The sequence below is a fragment of the Salmo salar genome, chromosome ssa02, assembly GCF_905237065.1.
Source record: "Salmo salar chromosome ssa02, Ssal_v3.1, whole genome shotgun sequence".
Lineage (NCBI taxonomy): Eukaryota > Metazoa > Chordata > Actinopteri > Salmoniformes > Salmonidae > Salmo > Salmo salar.
The window spans coordinates 67,936,747-67,958,555 of NC_059443.1; the positions used below are offsets into that span (position 1 = coordinate 67,936,747).

The 21,809-nt window shown below is 41.9% G+C and overlaps 2 protein-coding genes across 3 annotated transcripts; one reads left to right on the forward strand and one right to left on the reverse strand.

The window, feature by feature from the left end:
• Positions 1-1,810: 1,810 nt before the first annotated feature.
• Positions 1,811-17,176, forward strand: LOC106590297 (ras-related C3 botulinum toxin substrate 2). Of its 2 annotated transcripts, XM_045708447.1 has the most exons (7): positions 1,812-2,035; positions 10,663-10,734; positions 10,894-11,011; positions 11,264-11,326; positions 15,271-15,430; positions 16,123-16,256; positions 16,614-17,176. In XM_045708447.1, exons 1-6 carry the CDS (start codon positions 2,001-2,003, stop codon positions 16,251-16,253), a joined length of 579 nt encoding a protein of 192 aa, XP_045564403.1. In that variant the 5' UTR covers positions 1,812-2,000; the 3' UTR covers positions 16,254-16,256; positions 16,614-17,176. The 2 variants fall into 2 exon arrangements, with proteins under 2 accessions (XP_045564404.1, XP_045564403.1); XM_045708448.1 differs by lacking the exon at positions 16,614-17,176 and having other exon boundaries at positions 1,811-2,035; positions 15,271-15,434; positions 16,123-16,183.
• A 985-nt stretch (positions 17,177-18,161) lies between these two features.
• Positions 18,162-20,957, reverse strand: LOC106590303 (trypsin-3-like). The gene is made up of 6 exons (XM_014181164.2): positions 20,908-20,957; positions 20,509-20,710; positions 19,754-19,972; positions 19,216-19,298; positions 18,772-18,902; positions 18,162-18,497 (listed from the first exon to the last, which is right to left on the reverse strand). Exons 1-6 carry the CDS (start codon positions 20,951-20,953, stop codon positions 18,330-18,332), a joined length of 849 nt encoding a protein of 282 aa, XP_014036639.2. The 5' UTR covers positions 20,954-20,957; the 3' UTR covers positions 18,162-18,329.
• Positions 20,958-21,809: the final 852 nt, after the last annotated feature.

Below are 21,809 nucleotides of genomic sequence, written 5' to 3' on the forward strand. Positions count from 1 at the left end.
GGCCCAAAAGTTATTTATACAGTGAGGGAAAAAAGTATTTGATCCCCTGCTGATTTTGTACGTTTGCCCACTGACAAAGAAATGATCAGTCTATAATTTTAATTGTAGGTTCATTTGAACAGTGAGAGACAGAATAACAACAACAAAAATCCAGAAAAACATATTTCAAAAATGTTATAAATTGATTTGCATTTTAATGAGGGAAATAAGTATTTGACCCCTCTGCAAAACATGACTTAGTACTTGGTGGCTCAACCCTTGTTGGCAATCACTGAGGTCAGACGTTTCTTGTAGTTGGCCACCAGGTTTGCACACATCTCAGGAGGGATTTTGTCCCACTCCTCTTTGCAGATCTTCTCCAAGTCATTAAGGTTTCGAGGCTGACGTTTGGCAACTCGAACCTTCAGCTCCCTCCACAGATTGTCTATAGGATTAAGGTCTGGAGACTGGCTAGGCCACTCCAGGACCTTAATGTGCTTCTTCTTGAGCCACTCCTTTGTTGCCTTGGCCGTGTGTTTTGGGTCATTGTCATGCTGGAATACCCATCCACGACCCATTTTCAATGCCCTGGCTGAGGGAAGGAGGTTCTCACCCAAGATTTGACGGTACATGGCCCCGTCCATCGTCCCTTTGATGCGGTGAAGTTGTCCTGTCCCCTTAGCAGAAAAACACCCCAAAAGCATAATGTTTCCACCTCCATGTTTGACGGTGGGGATGGGGATCTTGGGGTCATAGGCAGCATTCCTCCTCCTCCAAACACGGCGAGTTGAGTTGATGCCAAAGAGCTCCATTTTGGTCTCATCTGACCACAACACTTTCACCCAGTTGTCCTCTGAATCATTCAGATGTTCATTGGCAAACTTCAGACGGGCATGTATATGTGCTTTCTTGAGCAGGGGGACCTTGCGGGTGCTGCAGGATTTCAGTCCTTCACGGCGTAGTGTGTTACCAATTGTTTTCTTGGTGACTATGGTCCTAGCTGCCTTGAGATCATTGACAAGATCCTCCCGGTGTAGTTCTGGGCTGATTCCTCACCGTTCTCATGATCATTGCAACTCCACGAGGTGAGATCTTGCATGGAGCCCCAGGCCGAGGGATATTGACAGTTCTTTTGTGTTTCTTCCATTTGTGAATAATCCCACCAAATGTTGTCATCTTCTCACCAAGCTGCTTGGCGATGGTCTTGTAGCCCATTCCAGCCTTGTGTAGGTCTACAATATTGTCCCTGACATCCTTGGAGAGCTCTTTGGTCTTGGCCATGGTGGAAAGTTTGGAATCTGATTGACTGATTGCTTCTGTGGACAGGTGTCTTTTATACAGGTAACAAACTGAGATTAGGAGCACTCTTTTTAAAGTGTGCTCCTAATCTCAGCTCGTTACCTGTATAAAAGACACCTGGGAGCCAGAACTTTCTGATTGAGAGGGGGTCAAATACTTATTTCCCTCATTTAAATGCAAGTCAATTTAGAACATTTTTGACATGCGTTTTTCTGGATTTTTCTGTTGTTATTCTCTCACTGTTCAAATAAACCTACCATTAAAATTATAGACTGATCATTTCTTTGTCAGTGGGCAAACGTACAAAATCAGCAGGGGAGGGGGGGGGGGGACTGTGCATGTGTGTTTGTGCATGCTGCAACAGTGAAAGAGAGAGAGAGATAGATAGAGAGAGAGAGAGAAAGAGAGACAGAGCGAGAGAAAGAGAGTTGGAGATAGGAAGAGAGAAAGAGAGAGAGGAAGAGAAAGCAAGAGATCACTCAGTGATTGAGAGAGAGAGAGAGAGAGAGAGAGAGAGAGAGAGAGAGAGAGAGAGAGAAGATCACTCAGTAATCAAGAGAGAGGAAGAGAGACAGAGAGAGAGAGAGAGAGAGAGAGAGGTGAGTGCTGTAGCAACTTCCTGCTGTTGCATGAGGCGTGGAGTTGCAGTTACTTTCTCTCTGTCTGAAACTCTCACAGACTGTTACACAGAGAGCAGTGGGAGCTGACTCAAGCTAAGCAGCATGCAGGCTATCAAATGTGTTGTTGTGGGAGACGGGTAAGTGTTTTTCATTTTATTTTATCACATGATATCTTAATGCTGTGGTTTAGTCATTGGTTCAATGAGCGATCGAACCCTATATGACTTTTGTTGGCCTCTCAGTATACGAAGCCAAGAGTGGATGCTTGTTGATGTCTTCTCTTTCTGTTCTCTTTTTACATCTATAGAAATACATGTACAGATATTTTTCATTCACAAATCATGTAACAGATGATGAACATGAGTCTGTTGAGAGACCCAGAGGTTTGTTGATACTACTAATCAGGTGCATCCAAAGAGAAAGAGTTAAAATAGCTTCCACAGTTAGTACAGTTCCCTACTACTCATTACTTAGTTCATCATTAGTTGACTAACAGACAACTACTATCTTTCATCCAGCTCCATTGAATCTGAACCCCAAAGCCAACTTCAATGGACTCGTATGGCAGAATAGAGCACTATGTAACATGGGACAGTCTTGATTGTGGATAGGAGAAACCAACACAGTCATAGCAGCTGTATAAGACACGCCAGGACATGCATTTCAAATGCTGGCGTGTAAGAGGATCACTGGGACAGTGTCCCAAATGACACCTAATTCCCTATGTAGTGCACTACTTTTCACCAGAGCCCCTGGGCCTTGTTCAACAGTAAGGCACTATATGAGGAATAGGATGCCATTTGGGACACATAACATGTGCAGTTCAGAGCAGCTGAAACAAGGTTAATACACACATCATGAAGGAGTGATTTGATTGGCTCATAATAGAATAGAATAGAGTGGCTGGTAAATCTATCTCTGTATTGATGGTCATAACACATGGATTCAGTCCTATCTATAGTGTATTCAGCTTGATTTCAGTTCACTTGTCTGATATGTTCAAGGTTGTGTTTTGCAACTCAAAGGTGTGTCATGTCACACTGAGTTTGTTTGATGGGTCAGTGACAAAAGTCAGGTTTTTCATCTACAGTATGTATGGAGGCCCCCATTTCTGTTCTCATTCTTCACATTGTCTGTGAATTCATGGAACTGTGATGTATGTTAAAACACTGGACCCCAAGGTGTCCTATCAGACCTGGTTTACTAGGACACTGAGAGATGATGAGGTAGAGGTCCTATTGTTAGGAGAGGGGTGTGTCCTATCAGACCTGGTTTACTAGGACACTGAGAGATGATGAGGTAGAGGTCCTATTGTTAGGAGAGGGGTGTGTCCTATCAGACCTGGTTTACTATGACACTGAGAGATGATGAGGTAGAGGTCATATTGTTAGGAGAGGGGAGTGTCCTATCAGACCTGGTTTACTAGGACAGTGAGAGATGATGAGGTAGAGGTCATATTGTTAGGAGAGGAGAGTGTCCTATCAGACCTGGTTTACTAGGACACTGAGAGATGATGAGGTAGAGGTCATATTGTTAGGAGAGGAGAGTGTCCTATCAGACCTGGTTTACTAGGACACTGAGAGATGATGAGGTAGAGGTCCTATTGTTAGGAGAGGGGTGTGTCCTATCAGACCTGGTTTACTAGGACACTGAGAGATGATGAGGTAGAGGTCCTATTGTTAGGAAAGGGGTGTGTCCTATCAGACCTGGTTTACTAGGACAGTGAGAGATGATGAGGTAGAGGTCATATTGTTAGGAGAGGAGAGTGTCCTATCAGACCTGGTTTACTAGGACACTGAGAGATGATGAGGTAGAGGTCCTATTGTTAGGAGAGGGGTGTGTCCTATCAGACCTCGTTTACTAGGACACTGAGAGATGATGAGGTAGAGGTCCTATTGTTAGGAGAAGGGTGTGTCCTATCAGACCTGGTTTACTAGGACAGTGAGAGATGATGAGGTAGAGGTCATATTGTTAGGAGAGGAGAGTGTCCTATCAGACCTGGTTTACTAGGACAGTGAGAGATGATGAGGTAGACGTCCTATTGTTAGGAGAGGGGTGTGTCCTTTCAGACCTGGTTTACTAGGACAGTGAGAGATGATGAGGTAGACGTCCTATTGTTAGGAGAGGAGAGTGTCCTATCAGACCTGGTTTACTAGGACAGTGAGAGATGATGAGGTAGAGGTCCTATTGTTAGGAGAGGAGAGTGTCCTATCAGACCTGGTTTACTAGGACACAGAGATGATGAGGTAGAGGTCCTATTGTTAGGAGAGGAGAGTGTCCTATCAGACCTGGTTTACCAGGACAGTGAGAGATGATGAGGTAGAGGTCCTATTGTTAGGAGAGGAGAGTGTCCTTTCAGACCTGGTTTACTAGGACACTGAGAGATGATGAGGTAGAGGTCCTATTGTTAGGAGAGGAGAGTGTCCTATCAGACCTGGTTTACTAGGACACTGAGAGATGATGAGGTAGAGGTCCTATTGTTAGGAGAGGGGTGTGTCCTATCAGACCTGGTTTACTAGGACACTGAGAGATGATGAGGTAGAGGTCCTATTGTTAGGAGAGGAGAGTGTCCTATCAGACCTGGTTTACTAGGACACTGAGAGATGATGAGGTAGAGGTCCTATTGTTAGGAGAGGGGAGTGTCCTATCAGACCTGGTTTACTAGGACACTGAGAGATGATGAGGTAGAGGTCATATTGTTAGGAGAGGGGAACATGGCCTTACAGAGAGGGGAGTGTTGTTGTTGTCATATTCATTGTTTCATGAAGTCCATCAGCTATACAAAGATGAGGGGACATCAGTGTCCAGACAGTTATTGTCTGTGTACCAAATTACACCCTATTCCCGATGGGGTGCTGGTCAAAAGTAGTGCACTATATAGACCCTTATGGGCCCTGGTCAAAAGTAGTGCACTAAGTAGGGAATAGGGTGTCATTTGGGACGTGGAGAGTGTAAACAACCTGTTTTCAGTGTACACTAATGGGTGAGGTCACTTCACAGGTTGATATTCAATAGATGATATACCTAAACAGGTGATTGTAAAGGGATGGGTGGTAAGAGAGAAGGAGGAGAGGGAGATCATGGGTTCCATATAGAACCCTCTGTGGAAAGGGTTCTAAATGGAACCCAAAAGAGTTCTACCTTGAACCGAAATGGTTTTTCAAAGGAGAACCATTTTAGGTTCTAGATAACACCTTTTTTCTAAGAGTGTAGGCCACACTCTCATATAAAGCGAAGAGTGAATGGTGAGAGAAATGTGGGAGATGAGAGAGACCATTTTGGCCCTAAACAGAGAGTTCACAGTGGCAAAATACCTGACGACTGTGACTGACCCAAAATGAAGGAAATCTTTGACTAAGTACAGACTCAGTGAGCATTGCCTTGCTATTGAGAAAGGCCGCCGTATGCAGACATGGCTCTCAAGAGAAGACAGGCTATGTGAACACTGCCCACAAAATGAGGTGGAAACTGAGCTGCACTTCCTAACCTCCTGCCAAATGTATGACCATATTAGAGACACATATTTTCCTCAGATTACACAGACCCACAAAGAATTCAAAAACAAACCCAATTTTGATAAACTCCCATATCTATTGGTTGAAATACCACAGTGTGCCCTCACAGCAGCAAGCTTTCTGACCTGTTGCAACAAGAAAAGGGCAACCAGTGAAGAACAAACACCATTGTAAATACAACCCATATTTATGTTTATTTATTTTCCCTTTTGTACTATTTGTACATCGTTACAACACTGTATAGACATAATATGACATTTGACATGTCTTCATTCTTTTGTAACTTTTGTAAGTGTAATGTTTACTGTTAATTTGTTATTGTTTATTTCACTTTTGTTCATTATCTATTTCACTTGTTTTGGCAATATAAACATTTGTTTCCCATGCCAATAAAGCCCCTTAAATTGAACATTTCATTTAATTGAAAATGAGAGAGAGAGAGGGAGGTAGAAGATGAGAAATAAAGAGAGAGAGAGAGAGAGAGAGAGAGAGAGAGAGAGAGAGAGAGAGAGAGAGAGAGAGAGAGAGAGAGAGAGAGATCTACTAGGTTAAATGTTACAGTGTACCATCACAGCAGAGAGAGAGAGAGAGATCTATTAGGTTAAATATTACAGTGTACCATCACAGCAGAGAGAGAGAGAGAGAGAGAGATCTATTAGGTTAAATATTACAGTGTACCATCACAGCAGAGAGAGAGAGAGATCTACTAGGTTAAATATTACAGTGTACCATCACAGCAGAGAGAGAGAGAGAGATCTACTAGGTTAAATATTACAGTGTACCATCACAGCAGAGAGAGAGAGAGAGAGAGATCTATTAGGTTAAATATTACAGTGTACCATCACAGCAGAGAGAGAGAGAGATCTATTAGGTTAAATATTACAGTGTACCATCACAGCAGAGAGAGAGAGAGAGAGAGATCTATTAGGTTAAATATTACAGTGTACCATCACAGCAGAGAGAGAGAGAGATCTACTAGGTTAAATATTACAGTGTACCATCACAGCAGAGAGAGAGAGAGAGAGAGAGAGATAGATCTACTAGGTTAAATATTACAGTGTACCATCACAGCAGAGAGAGAGAGAGAGATCTACTAGGTTAAATATTACAGTGTACCATCACAGCAGAGAGAGAGAGAGAGAGAGAGAGAGAGAGAGATCTACTAGGTTAAATATTACAGTGTACCATCACAGCAGAGAGAGAGAGAGAGAGAGAGAGGGAGATCTACTAAGTTAAATATTACAGTGTACCATCACAAGAGAGAGAGAAGAGAGAGAGAGAGAGAGAGAGAGAGAGAGAGAGAGAGATCTACTAGGTTAAATAATACAGTGTACCATCACAGCAGAGAGAGAGAGATCTACTAGGTTAAATATTACAGTGTACCATCACAGCAGAGAGAGAGCAAGATCTACTAGGTTAAATATTACAGTGTACCATCACAGCAGAGAGAGAGAGAGAAAGATCTACTAGGTTAAATATTACAGTGTACCATCACAGCAGAGAGAGAGGGAGAGAGATCTACTAGGTTAAATATTACAGTGTACCATCACAGCAGAGAGAGAGAGAGAGATCTACTAGGTTAAATATTACAGTGTACCATCACAGCAGAGAGAGAGAGAGAGAGAGAGAGATCTACTAGGTTAAATATTACAGTGTACCATCACAGCAGAGAGAGAGAGAGAGAGAGATCTATTAGGTTAAATATTACAGTGTACCATCACAGCAGAGAGAGAGAGAGATCTACTAGGTTAAATATTACAGTGTACCATCACAGCAGAGAGAGAGAGAGAGAGATCTACTAGGTTAAATATTACAGTGTACCATCACAGCAGAGAGAGAGAGAGAGAGAGATCTATTAGGTTAAATATTACAGTGTACCATCACAGCAGAGAGAGAGAGAGAGAGAGATCTATTAGGTTAAATATTACAGTGTACCATCACAGCAGAGAGGGAGAGAGAGAGAGAGATCTACTAGGTTAAATATTAGTGTACCATCACAGCAGAGAGAGAGAGAGAGATCTACTAGGTTAAATATTACAGTGTACCATCACAGCAGAGAGAGAGAGAGAGAGATCTACTAGGTTAAATATTACAGTGTACCATCACAGCAGAGAGAGAGAGAGAGAGATCTACTAGGTTAAATATTACAGTGTACCATCACAGCAGAGCGAGAGAGAGAGAGATCTACTAGGTTAAATATTACAGTGTACCATCACAGCAGAGAGAGAGAGAGAGAGATCTACTAGGTTAAATATTACAGTGTACCATCACAGCAGAGAGAGAGAGAGAGAGATCTACTAGGTTAAATATTACAGTGTACCATCACAGCAGAGAGAGAGAGAGAGATCTACTAGGTTAAATATTACAGTGTACCATCACAGCAGAGAGAGAGAGAGAGAGAGAGATCTACTAGGTTAAATATTACAGTGTACCATCACAGCAGAGAGAGAGAGAGAGAGATCTACTAGGTTAAATATTACAGTGTACCATCACAGCAGAGAGAGAGAGAGAGAGAGAGAGATCTACTAGGTTAAATATTACAGTGTGCCATCACAGCAGAGAGATTTGTGAAAAGTGCAACCGGTAAAGAACAAACACCATTGTAAATCCAATCATATTTATTTATTTGCCCTTCTGTACTTTAACTATTGGCACATCGTTACAACACTATATTTTGACATAATATGACATTTGAAATGTCTCTTTCACTCTCTCTCTCTCATCCCCCAGCTCTCTCTCTTTCACTCTCTCTCGCTCATCCCCCAGCTCTCTATCTATCTATCTCTCTCTCTATCTCTCTCTCTAAATTCAATTCAATTCAATTCAAGGGGCTTTATTGGCATGGGAAACATTTGTTTACATTGCCAAAGCAAGTGAAATGGATAAACAAAGTGAAATAAACAATAGAAAGTGAACCGTAAATATTACACTCACACAAGTTCCAAAAGAATAAAGACATTTCAAATGTTATATTATGTCAAAATACGCTGTTCACTTTTTATTGTTTATTTCACTTTTGTTTATCCATTTCACTTGCTTTGGCAGTGTAAACATATGTTTCCCATGACAATAAAGCCCCTTGAATTGAATTGAATTTAGAGAGAGAGAGAGAAAGATAGAGAGCTGGGAGATGAGAGAGAGAGCTGGGGGGAGAGAGAGAGTGAAAGAGAGAGAAAGAGCTGGGGGGAGAGAGAGAGAGAAAGATAGAGAGCTGGGGGATGAGAGAGAGAGAGAGAGAGAGAGAGAGAGAGTGAAAGAGAGAGCTGGGGGATGAGAGAGAGAGAGAGAGAGAGTGAAAGAGAGAGAGCGCACCATTACCAGACGTCTAGTAAGATAGTCAGAAAAACAGAATGAATGTGAGATAAATAGCAAAAAGGATGTATTTCCTGTTTTTCAGTGCTGACTGACTGACATTTTTAATCAGGGCTCGTATTCACAAAGTGTCTCAGAGTAGGAGGACTGATCTAGAATCAGTTTAGGCTTTGAGATCACAAAGAACAAGACATGGGGGACCTGATCCTAGATCAGCACGCCTCGTCTGAGATGCTTTGTGAATACAGGCCCAGTTCCCATTGGCACATTTTGTCAGCATCATTTTCACAAGCCCCCTGCTTGTAACATTAGCTCTATATGTTACAGTATTATATGTGTATCACGATTAGCTGTTTTATAATATGCCAAATAATAGGCAGACATTTTCCCTAGCCTCTGTCTCTTAAACAAGTGTTTTTGGTGAAGGAGGAAGGAGGTTATGGTAAAACCCAGACAGGCTCATCACTCTCTAAAACACAAGCTGGCTTCCTGTAAACCATGTGACCTACTCTGGTTGCCGTGGTTATGAGCCCTTGTCAACCTCTGTGACCTCTGTGAGTAGCACGCTGGATATGAGTGTTTGTAAAAATGACACAAATGGAAATATTGAGTACAAAACACACTGAAAAATGACATAGTATTTGTGTTTGTTTATTTTCTCATAACTAATGTGATGAAGAAGCAGGTTGTTTTCAATGAGGAAGAAGATAGACTGAGAAATAGAGACCTGTAGTCATCATACTAGAAGGCTATGCTACGTCTTCTTGAACAACGGTTCAGTGGAAAAACAAGATGTCCGCCGATGAGAAAGATGATAGACTTGGTTTAAGTTGGCTATATGAGGTTCAGGTATTACTCAACACCCTGACGTAGTGCTAAACCAAGTCATGATGTTGATGAAGTTGAGACATGACAGGACACGTTGGGGTAATGGAATGTGATTGGTTGATTCACCTTGAAATATGCTTACTTGTTGTTTATGGCCAACCCCGGCTTCCTTTGTTCAGAGAGGAGTCGTTTGTTCAGAGAGGAGTCGTTTGTTCAGAGAGGAGTCGTTTGATTGAGCTGTTGGATATGGAACAGAGCCTTGAAAATGAGTCAATGTTTTCATTGTCTATTTCATGTGTTTAAACGGTGTAGAGAACCCACTGGGCACAGACGTTATTTCAACGTCTAGTTTGGATTTACATTTGGTTGAGTTGTTAACTAATGTGAACTCAACATGAAATCAACAAAAATGTCATCATGTCATTGTATTTAGGTTAAAAGTTGACGACTTTTTGCAAATTCAATCAGTTTTGTACGTTGATTCATTGTCGTCACGTCTTTTCTTTCCTCAAATGACACGGAAACAACGTTGATTCAACCAGTGTTTTCACAGTGGGACGCTGCATTTTCCCCACTAATGGTTAAGGTTATAGCTGTTTAAATGACCATTGAGTCCTATTGAAACGTTGATGTGTATTTTCCCTGTGTGTTTCAGAGCTGTTTAAATGACCATTGAATCCTATTGAAAACGTTGATGTGTATTTTCCCTGTGTGTTTCAGAGCTGTTTAAATGACCATTGAATCCTATTGAAAACGTTGATGTGTATTTTCCCTGTGTGTTTCAGAGCTGTTTAAATGACCATTGAATCCTATTGAAAACGTTGATGTGTATTTTCCCTGTGTGTTTCAGAGCTGTTTAAATGACCATTGAATCCTATTGAAAACGTTGATGTGTATTTTCCCTGTGTGTTTCAGAGCTGTTTAAATGACCATTGAATCCTATTGAAAACGTTGATGTGTATTTTCCCTGTGTGTTTCAGAGCTGTTTAAATGACCATTGAGTCCTATTGAAACGTTGATGTGTATTTTCCCTGTGTGTTTCAGAGCTGTTTAAATGACCATTGAGTCCTATTGAAAACGTTGATGTGTATTTTCCCTGTGTGTTTCAGAGCTGTGGGGAAAACATGTCTTCTCATCAGCTACACAACCAACGCTTTCCCTGGAGAATATATCCCTACTGTGTGAGTACACACACACACACACACACACACACACACACACACACACACACACACACACACACACACACACACACACACACACACACACACACACACACACACACACACACACTTGATATGTACAGTACAATAGAAAAGTGTGTGTGTTCTCTTCCTCAGCTTTGATAACTACTCAGCCAATGTGATGGTGGACAGTAAGCCAGTCAACCTGGGTCTCTGGGATACAGCAGGACAGGAGGACTATGACAGACTGAGACCACTGTCCTACCCACAGACGGTACAGACACACACACACACACACACACACACACATTTATTTATATATATATAATATATATAATATACACACACACACATTTATTTATATATATATATATATATATATATATATATATAATATACACACACACACACACACAAACCTAATTGAGTCCGGTGTCCTATATTAATGCATAGAGCTCTCTCTCTCTCTCTCTCTCTCTCTCTCTCTCTCTCTCTCTCTCTCTCTCTCTCTCTCTCTCTCTCTCAGGACGTGTTCCTCATCTGTTTCTCTCTGGTGAGCCCAGCCTCCTATGAGAACGTCAGAGCCAAGGTGATCATCTCTAGATTCTACCTGTATCTATCACAGTCAGGGTTGGCCTTCTAAAATTCAATCATTCATTCATTGAAATTTCCCTATTATTTTCTATGATGTCTTTTCAACATGTTAATTGGTCATTTAATATTCAGCCTGCAGAATTGACTGAACCTGAAGTTGAATTAAGTCCCATAATACATAAAGCTGTATGGAGGTGAATTAAATTGAGCCCTAATTGAAATGTCAGTTAGTATTCAAGGTGCATGTCCTACTATTGACCACTAGATGGCGGTGTGTCCCTACACTGTCAGGGGGACTGTCTGATCCTACTGTGTCGAGCGTTCTCTCTCCCCTGTTACACTCCTCTAGTCCAATGAAAGCACTTTGGATATTTTTAAATATCTTTTCATTATTATTTTCAAGATTTTTTCATTATTTCTACATAGTCTATTCTGCGTTGCGACAGAACAGAGTGGGTGTGAACTGCGACACACACAAAACAACAGCCGTCATCACAACAAGGACCTTGACATTTTTTATTTGAGATATTTTTTCTTCTTTTATTGGTTTCCACATATTAAAGCTAGAATCCTTAGTTGCTACATCCATTTTTGGACGTATAAATGACTAATATGTAGCTATTGATTGTTGAAGAATATACCTTATAAATGCCTCATGAGCTTAGATTAACTGTCGTACCCCATCAGAACCCAAAATATAAGCTTACTTTACTCAAATGTAAACTAATACTGTATAGCCTCAAAACATGTTTAAAAATGATATATTTGATATCATGGATGGTCAGTCCTTGCATCCTTAGCTCTGTCTATGAATTAGAGAATGGTTACATTTCTCCAGCCCCTTACCGTAGCTTTTTAGCGAAACAGGGGCGGTTTGTTATTGTTTCGATTAAGGATTGTAGCTTTAATGATGCAACATAAGAAAACAATCATTTCCTTCTTCAGGTGGAGAGAGGCTGGTGGTGTGACATAAATTCTCAAATAGGACTTATTTCACACTGCAATAAGCCATGAACATATTGATAGCAAGCATTGGCCTCCATAGTGAGGGAACCCACCCCTCCCCCGAAGACCCCCCCCCACACCCCGTGCCCCCGCTCCGTCGCCCAACCAGACGATGAAGGTGTTAAATATCTATTAGATGTCAGGTGCATTGGGTCAGGGCCGAGGCAGAGGGCCACAAGGGGATGGGTCCCCCGGGAGAGGGCCAGGCAGCCCCGCCACACGAGGTCAATGTTTAGAAAATAATATTAATATCAAACAATAATTGTTTATTTATTTTAACACAGGAGTTCTGGAGTGTTCAAATACAAAGACATTAACACATAATCATGTCATATGACAGCAATGTTTGAAATGGTCTCTGAAGTGAGGCCTCTCCACCCTCTCCCCAGAGATCCACTCCCAGGCTGCTCCACCCTCTCCCCAGAGACCCACTCCCAGGCTGCTCCACCCCCTCCCCAGAGACCCACTCCCAGGCTGCTCCACCCCCTCCCCAGAGACCCACTCCCAGGCTGCTCCACCCCCTCCCCAGAGATCCACTCCCAGGCTGCTCCACCCCCTCCCCAGAGACCCACTCCCAGGCTGCTCCACCCTCTCCCCAGAGACCCACTCCCAGGCTGCTCCACCCTCTCCCCAGAGACCCACTCCCAGGCTGCTCCACCCCCTCCCCAGAGATCCACTCCCAGGCTGCTCCACCCCCTCCCCAGAGACTCACTCCCAGGCTGCTCCACCCCCTCCCCAGAGACTTACTCCCAGGCTGCTCCACCATCTCCCCAGAGACCCACTTCCAGGCTGCTCCACCCTCTCCCCAGAGACTCACTCCCAGGCTGCTCCACCCCCTCCCCAGAGACTCACTCCCAGGCTGCTCCACCCCCTCCCCAGAGACCCACTCCCAGTGTGTCCTCCCCTCAGCAGCCTCCACTGACAGAGACCCACTCCCAGTCCAGCTCCTGACACAGATGTTAATAAATATATGTTTGTTGTCAGATGAACCAGGTCAGATGAAACAGGTCAGGTGAACCAGGTCAGGGCCGGAGCAGAGAACAGCACAAGGAAGGGGCCCATGGAAAAGGGTCGTGCAGTCCTGCCCAGGGTTGGGGACTAACTGATTACATGTAATCTGATTACAAAAAAACTGTGACTGTAATCAGTTAAGTTACCAGCAAAATATTGCAATCAGATTACAGATACTTCTGAAAACTAGATAATTACTACTTGGATTACATGAAATTCAGAAAGGATGTTTGTGACAAAATAATTTATGAAACCTTTCTGTTTTCTCCATGACATTCAAATCAGCATTAAAAGACGTTGAAGTTGAAGTTTGTTCCAGCTGAGTGAGTCTGACCAGTCAGAGACCACTATGATGACACCAAACGCGTGAAAGTAATCAGATTACGTTACTGAGGATTGAGTATTCCAAAAGTTACATTACTGATTACAGTTTTGGACAGGTAACTAGTAACTGTAATGGATTACATTTAGAAAGTAACCTACCCAACCCATGTCCCGCCCCTCAAAACAAATGCCCCTCACAATGTCTGTCTGATTTAAGGGAAGTATAAATATATCAGTGGTAATATGAGACAAAGACATCAGAACACATTTATTTCATGTTACAACGGAGGTGTAGCAACACCTGGGTCTATGTTACCAATCAACAATGATGTTTCCTCCCAAAGGACATACTGGTTCAGTCTAAGTATAACACACAGGCCTCCCAAGTAGTGTAAAAAGAGGTCTGTTTCTTGACTGTGTCCATCTCACTAATAATAACTGAAATGAAAGCTAGAGAGTTAAGGAGTATCGAAAATTACTAAAACGGTGGATAGAAGACTATTTTTTGCAAGTGTTGACGGTGATTAAATGTTATCAATTTTCAGTGTGGCCCTTCCTCCGGCCCTCGTGGATGAGCGATTGTGGCCCCAGGGTCAAAATGAGTTTGACAGACACACACACATTCTATTGAGTAGAATCCACAGCCTTTTAGTCTCTTCTCATCTGAAGACTCTTCAGAACACTCAATGTGGATCTGGCTTTTAAGAAATAGCTAGTGTTGTTTGTAAGGGTTTTTCCCTATAGCTAGCCCACACTACACAATACACTCATGTTAATTCTGTTGCCCCTTCACTCTCTTCTCCATCTAATGTCAAAAGTATTTTTGCGTTTTCTGTCTCTCCTTGCTGTTTTACTTCTGTCGCCATGGCGACCGGGTCCCTATACCGCAAATGTTGTTCTAGGCCGATACTAGATTATCGCAGAGTGTTGCTATGGGTCACAACATGATGGAATGATGCTTTCCCCTTTGTGTTGAGTTTCTATCCGTATGCTCGTGTGTGTGTGTGTGTGTGTGTGTGTGTGTGTGTGTGTGTGTGTGTGTGTGTGTGTGTGTGTGTGTGTGCGTGTGTACCAACATACAGTATATTTATCATAGGACACAGTGTATCAACATACAGTATATTTATCATAGGACACAGTGTATCAACATACAGTATATTTATCATAGGACACAGTGTACCGACATACAGTATATTTATCATAGGACACTGTGTACCAAACACAAGCACAGAATGATACCACACGGGACGAGACCTGTAATCATCTGCACAATACATGCGGCACGAAAGCCAAAACAACAGAGCACAGGTACTCACACGACCAACGGACATGGAAACAATAATCGACAGGACAGTGGTGAACAAAGGGAACACTTATACAATTACTAGGTGTGAGTAGTGACAGTTCTGGAGGGATCCGTGACAGTCTCTCTCTCTCTCTCTCTACAGTGGTAGCCAGAGGTGAGGATGACTGGTGGCTACTAGTTGATAATAAAATATTTCTCCCTCCCTTTCTCCATTTCTCTCTCTCCTCCTCCACCACCCCCTCCCTCTCTTTCTTTCTCTCTCTCGCTCTCTCTCTCTCTCTCTCTTTCTTTAGTGGTACCCGGAGGTGCGTCACCACTGCCCGTCAACCCCTATCATCCTAGTGGGTACTAAGCTGGATCTGAGGGACGAGAAGGAGACCATCGAGAAGCTCAAAGAGAAGAAACTGGCCCCCATCACCTACCCACAAGGCCTAGCGCTGGCCAAGGACATTGGTAGGTCACCTCATATAATAATCCATTGCTTTTTATGATGATGGAGTTGTATTTTGTAAAGTACTCTAAAGCACTTGAGTTAACAGCTGACATAAATAGGGTTTTATAAAATACAGTACATTTGATTGATTGATATTTTGTTTTCCGAGTGTTCTATGACTAGTATTAAATGAGAGAATCTGTACCAATCTATTCAGACCGGATCTCCTCAGATTCATATCTGAGATGAATGTTTAAATGAATGGAGAATGAAGTGCCTATCTGGGTTGTCTGCATGTACACAGTTCTCTCTCTCCCTCTCTCCATGGAAAACATATGTTTACATTGCAAAAGCAAGTGAAGTAGATAATAAACAAAAGTAAAACAAACAATAAAAATGAACAGTAAACATTAAACTCACAGAAGTTCCAAAAGAATAAAGACATTTCAACAGTGTTGTAACGATGTGCAAATAGTTAAAGTACAAAAGGGAAAATAAATAAACATAAATATGGGTTGTATTTACAATGGTGTTTGTTCTTCACTGGTTGGCCTTTTCTTGTGGCAACAGGTCACAAATATTGCTGCTGTGATGGCACACTGTGGTATTTCATCTCTCTCTCTCTCTCTCTCTGTTTCCCGCTTCCCCTCCCTCCTCATTCTCTCTCTCTCTCTTCCTCTCTCCCCCTCCATCCCTCCATCTCCCTCCCCAGACTCTGTGAAGTACCTGGAGTGTTCTGCTCTGACCCAGCGTGGCCTGAAGACAGTGTTTGACGAGGCTATCAGGGCAGTACTCTGCCCACAGCCAACCAAGGTCGGGAAGAAGAAATGTCTACTGCTCTAACAGGTGAGAGGGAGGCAGGGAGAGAGAGAGGGGGAGGGGGAAGAAGGGAGAATGAGAGGTAGAGAGGGAAGGAGGAAGAGGGAGGGAAGGAGGTAGGGATGGGGGAGGGAGGGAGAGAGAGTGAGAGGCAGGGCCTCTGCCCACAGCCCACCAAGGTTAGGAAGAAGTGATGCCTAGTTCTCTAACTAATGAGAGAGATGGAGGGAGGGAGAGAGGGCGAGGGAGGGAGAGATAGAGGTTTGGAATCTCTGAAACAAAAAAGGCTATAGTGGTCGATAGGAGGGTGAGAAAGCTAGAGAGTCTTTACCTGAAGTCTATCTACATTATTCTCACAGTCTGTTGATGTTGTTGTTTCTCTAGATGCAGCTAAGAGTGAAAACGGACAGCGAACAAACCAGGGAGCAAGATGTTCAGTTAAAGAGGTCTTATAGTTTTACTGTGCTAGAAGAAAAAACATTGCCTTATGAAAGCCTACATGGTTAAATAAATATAAAATACTATAATTAAGTGATGTTAATTATATTACAATGGTCTCTAATGTGTGCTTGTTTGGTACGGGTATGTAATGTATGATATAGGTGTTTTTATTCATAATAGGTGCACAATATTCATAATCTGAATAATATACTGTAATATTTTCCCCTCGACTGTGAAGGTGGTATCTGACCTTGATGTAAGTGCGTACCAAATGGCACCCTATTCCCTATGTGCACTTTTGACCAGAGCCCTAGTACACTACATAGGGAATTGGGTGTTAATTGGGACACAGAAGAAATTGTGTTGGTATACAATTAAACTCAATTTGCATGGCAGTCCATGATCATTATCGTTATTATGAGTTGTAGTTTGATGAAGCCATCTGTCCAATGTGTCTTGATCTGTTTCCAACCTCTATATAAAGGACTGCTTATCTGTAATATCAATCTGGATTAATTGTGTTAATTAATTGATTAATGAAAGTGAAATTATTGATTGTGTCTTTGGGTAATTTATCCATTGCAATGAGGTCAACCCTATCCTGTTGTTGGGGTTAGGATGAAGATAAGTCAGAGAGAGAGAGAGGGAGAGGGGAGGAAGAGAGAGGGGAGAAAGAGGGGAGCGGGAAGAGAGTGGAGAGGGAAGAGGGAAGAGAAGAGAGGGGGGAGAAAGAGAGTGAAATAGAATGGGGAGTCAGTGATACGGTATTGAAAAAAAAGAGAGAGAGAGAGAGACAGAGAGAGGAGGAGAGAGAAAGAGAGAGAGGGGGAGAAAGAGAGAGAGGAGGAGAAAGAGGGGAGAAATAGAGAGAGAGGAGGAGAAAGAGAGAGAGAGGTGGGAAAGAGAGGGGAGAAAGAGAAAGAGAGAGCGAGGAAGTGAGAGGGGAGAAAGAGAGAGCGAGAATGGGGAGGGGGAAGAGAGAGGGGAGAAAGAGAGAAAGAGAGAGATCCAGAGCTAGTGATACGTTATTGAAAAAAAGAGAGAGGAGGAGAAAGTGAGAGGAGAGAAATGGAGAGGGGAGAAAGAGAGAGATCCAGAGTCAGTGATACGGTATTGAAAAAAAGGGTTGAGTGAAAGCCTGTGGCCTGCTTAGAAAGACACAGGAGTTTCAAAGAAGTGCACATAAAAATGGGACTTAAATTCCAAAGATGGCAAATAGTCTTTGGAGTAACAAAGCCACATGAGACTGACAGTTTGAGCATTCAAGTATAGTAGTACTGCCACTTAAAAACTAGATTTTAATTGACTAGATTCATCTCAAATGAAGTCTGACCACTCCAATAAGAATCAATGGGAAATCCTCAGCAACGATTCCTTTTTCTCCTTACTAAGAGCTTTACAGTAAAATCTTGTTGTTAATGGAACTCTTTTCTCCTCTTCTGTCCCCTCTATACCATATGTCAATGTAAACAGTACAATAGACACAAAAAGTAGAATAGAGTAGAACTCCTTTAATTGCCTCAACAATGCATATCTAGTTCAGTCATCAGCGAATATACTGTGTCCTAGTTAAGTTTGAGTTAATGTACGGAGATCTAAAATCTCTTTATGGTTTATTGGGATACAGTGATTAGCTTCTACTGTTAATTAAATTCACTTTCAAGGCTTGATCTCCCAGGTCGGGATGTGAGTGGTTTTCCAAATCCAATCTTTGTACTTGCAGACATCCATGACAATGCCTGGTGAACTGCATGCTATTAAAAAGCCTCCTTGATGAACACCATACAGCTGGTCCCCATCAAACACCACACCTCCCCCAGAATCACCCTAGAGAGAGAGCGAGAGAGAGAGAGAGAGAGAGAGAGAGAGAGAGAGAGAGAGAGAATTTACAGTCAAGCAGTTAGATTTGAATATTTAATCTCGAAAACCATTTATTGTAGTAACAGTTAATAACAGTTAGTAATGTAGCTAATAACTAATGAAAACATGATTGATGAGAATGTGAAATAGAGAGGAGTTTTTTATTGTTGTAACTCCTCTAATCTAAGTTAGATGAGCCATAAACGTGTCTTAATAATGTTCTGCTTGGAGGTGTACTCACGAAACAGGTATCCACTTTGCTCCTTTTAGTACAGAAGATGTGTTGTTTTTTAATTGATTGCTGAATATTTATGTTATAACAGCTCACAACTTCATACTCTGCACACTTCAGAGTAGTTGATACATCAACTACTGGGGAGACAATAAGGGGAAGTCAGATGGGATTCAATTGACAAACTATTAAGTATTTACATTATATTACAGGATTAAGTGGTAATAACATCTGTATGGTGTCCAATTATTGTTACTTACCATGAAGACATCATTTTCCCCACTTACTCCTTAATTCCAGTGGTTAACAGGGATCCCCTTTGTAACCCTTATCCTAAAACCATTACTTCTAGTGCAAGTTAACCAAATTGTTCTGCTATTATGGACTAGACATCATGGTAAGTAACAATCACTTAAAACCATAGACAAAATATCTATAATGTGTTCATCTCACCTCTGTTACCGTCAGAATCAGCTTGGGTGCCACCATAACCTGCGATCTGAACTGTATCACCCAGCTTTAGTTCAGAGGTCTTCCTAGAGCAGGTGAATAAAACAATTCAATCAGGCTTTCAGAACATTGAGTTCTATTTGCAGAAGAAAAAAAGAATTGCAGAACTGGGATGGGTTGAAAAATCTAAGTTCATTGAAATTCAGAGTAATTGTTGTAGGTGAGTAGCCTAATGTTCCCCTGTATTGCTCTACAAGACTACCCATCCTATCCTTTCCTCATCTAATAGGGCAGCTGTTTGGGGTTTCAGGCTGGGTTTCTGTACAGCACTTTGAGATATCAGCTGATGTACGAAGGGCTATATAAATAAATTTGATTTGATTTTCTAAGTATTTTCTTCTCATCAGTTCACTGTTCATCTGCCACCATAACACTTAAACTTGCTTAGCATCAGGGTCATATTAATTAGTGCACACCATAGCAGAAATATTTTTGCAACAGCAATTGTTTTGCAAAAAAAAAAAGTTGAGTTAATCCCTACCCACTGTCCTCTGTTTTCCTCTTTTTGGCAGGTGTAGTTAAACAGTCAGGAGGATTGACAGGCGTAATTGTGTTCTCCTTGGCAGATTCAGGTAACTTCAGTAGCATGATGTCATGCTGGTCTGGGTGAACATGTGTATCAGTCGCTTCAATTTTTACTGGACCCTTGACATGACCTGAGCCTGGATGTTTACCCAGTACTACATACACATGAGGAACACTGACAGAGAGCAGTAGTCAATAACAGTTGTATAACACAGTTCATTTAAAGTAGTTGATAGTTAATAGCAGTAAAACATTAACAAATACTCTCTCTCTCTCTCTCTCTCTCAATTCTCTCTCTCTCTCAATTCTCTCTCTCTCTCAATTCTCTCTCTCTCACTCTCACTCTCTCACACACACACACACCAGGGTTGGGGTCAATTCCACCCAATTCTGGAAGTATGCTGAAATTCCTGTTCTCATTCTCTTCAATGATTTTCAATAAGGAACATTTGGAATTTGGTTTATTTTCTGAATTGACTGGAATTTAAATGGAATTGACCCCAACCCTGTCACACATACATATTAATTTACATTTTAGTCATTTAGCAGACGCTCTTATCCAGAGAAACTTACAGTTGTGAGTGAATGCATTTTTCATACACACACACACACACACACACACACACACCAGATGGTGACAGTAAGTGCTATTATGAACAGTTCTGCTCTCACAATCCTTCATCTTTATCTGTTGTGCACATGTACACTCACAATTGATGTTTCTTTATCACATTTTCAGTAGGCCTGCAGTGAGCAGCAGTTAGAACCCACTGGTCGCTGATCAGAGAACCACCACACTGATAATGAAAGCCTTGTCCATTAAGCCATTCTATGCGCACATGGTACAGCCTTTCCTTGTCATTACAATCCTTCCCCCCGATGATCCTCTTCTGAATGTCGCCCAACGTGGCATCTGAATGAGAGAGAAGAGATAACCAGAGAGTGAGAAATTAAAATAGGCAGAATGTAAAGACAAATATGGGAATAAAAGACAGAAAACAACTGTTGTAGCAAAATAAAAAGGAAAGTAAAGAAAAGTAGAAGTTTCCATAAGGAATAAAGAATGGAGAGGGAACAGAGACATACAGAGTAAATGGTTGGTACACAAACCTGCCAACATCAGGGAGAGCAGAAGAACACCACTCAGTGTCTTCATGGTTTTCATGGTCGCTGTACTTTCCAGAGGATACCTCTGTTTTAAACATATTCTGGTCCCGTATCTCAAAATGTATCCACCAACCAGCATCCAACACGCTAATCAACTCAATTTCATTGGTTGTCTCTTGGCCATAGCTGGTTTACATAGTAAAATAGCTGGTTAGATTAAAACAGAGGGAGGTAGGTAAACTAGAGGTTATTTGCTTCATATTTCCTAGTTGTTACATGTGGAACTGTCATGTGATGGACATCGTATTCATGCCACAGAGTATATTTGTCATCGCTATGACCCTCAGAGATGAATAAACTTAACAGACCACTAGTACAAGTACATCGTTCTAGTTTGATGTGATCGTCAACTGATGTTGAATGAGATTCTCATGACACAATACTGACTGAGTCTGTCCTATGATGATTAGAGCCTTGGCTTCTTCCTGACCATGTGACTTGACCAGGATCAGCTTATGCCAGTTATGACCAGATAGGGACGAAAAACTGGGCCCAGAAAATCCAGGGCCTGTATGTATCAAGCGTCTCAGAGTAGGAGTGCTAATCTAGGACCAGGTTCCCCCCGTCCATGTAGTCTAATTCATTTTGATCTAAAAAGGCCAAACTGATTCTACATCAGCACTCCTACTCTGAATAGCACAAACGTTCCCAGGTCTCCCTTGAGGAAGAGGCTATCTGACCTTAATGGGACTTCCTGGTTAGATAAAGGTTACATTTAAAAAGATGAACAAAATAACCTAAATGAAGCCTGAGCCTGTTTAATTTCCCGCCTGTGGATGAAAATATAGACTTAATCAATGAAACATTTATAACTTCAGTGAGACAAGTTAATTCACTGTACTTGG

Excerpts from the sequence above, each read along its gene's own strand:
- LOC106590297 (XM_045708447.1), top strand. The coding sequence starts at position 2,001 with ATGCAGGCTATCAAATGTGTTGTTGTGGGAGACGG. Across the intron at positions 2,036-10,662 it reads TGTGTTGTTGTGGGAGACGG|AGCTGTGGGGAAAACATGTC; the intron begins GTAAGTGTTTTT and ends TGTGTGTTTCAG. Across the intron at positions 15,431-16,122 it reads AGCGCTGGCCAAGGACATTG|ACTCTGTGAAGTACCTGGAG; the intron begins GTAGGTCACCTC and ends CTCCCTCCCCAG.
- LOC106590303 (XM_014181164.2), bottom strand. The coding sequence starts at position 20,953 with ATGAAGACACTGAGTGGTGTTCTTCTGCTCTCCCTGATGTTGGCAG. Across the intron at positions 20,711-20,907 it reads GCTCTCCCTGATGTTGGCAG|ATGCCACGTTGGGCGACATT; the intron begins GTTTGTGTACCA and ends TCTCTCATTCAG. Across the intron at positions 18,903-19,215 it reads TGATTCTGACGGTAACAGAG|TAGTTGATGTATCAACTACT; the intron begins GTGAGATGAACA and ends TTGTCTCCCCAG.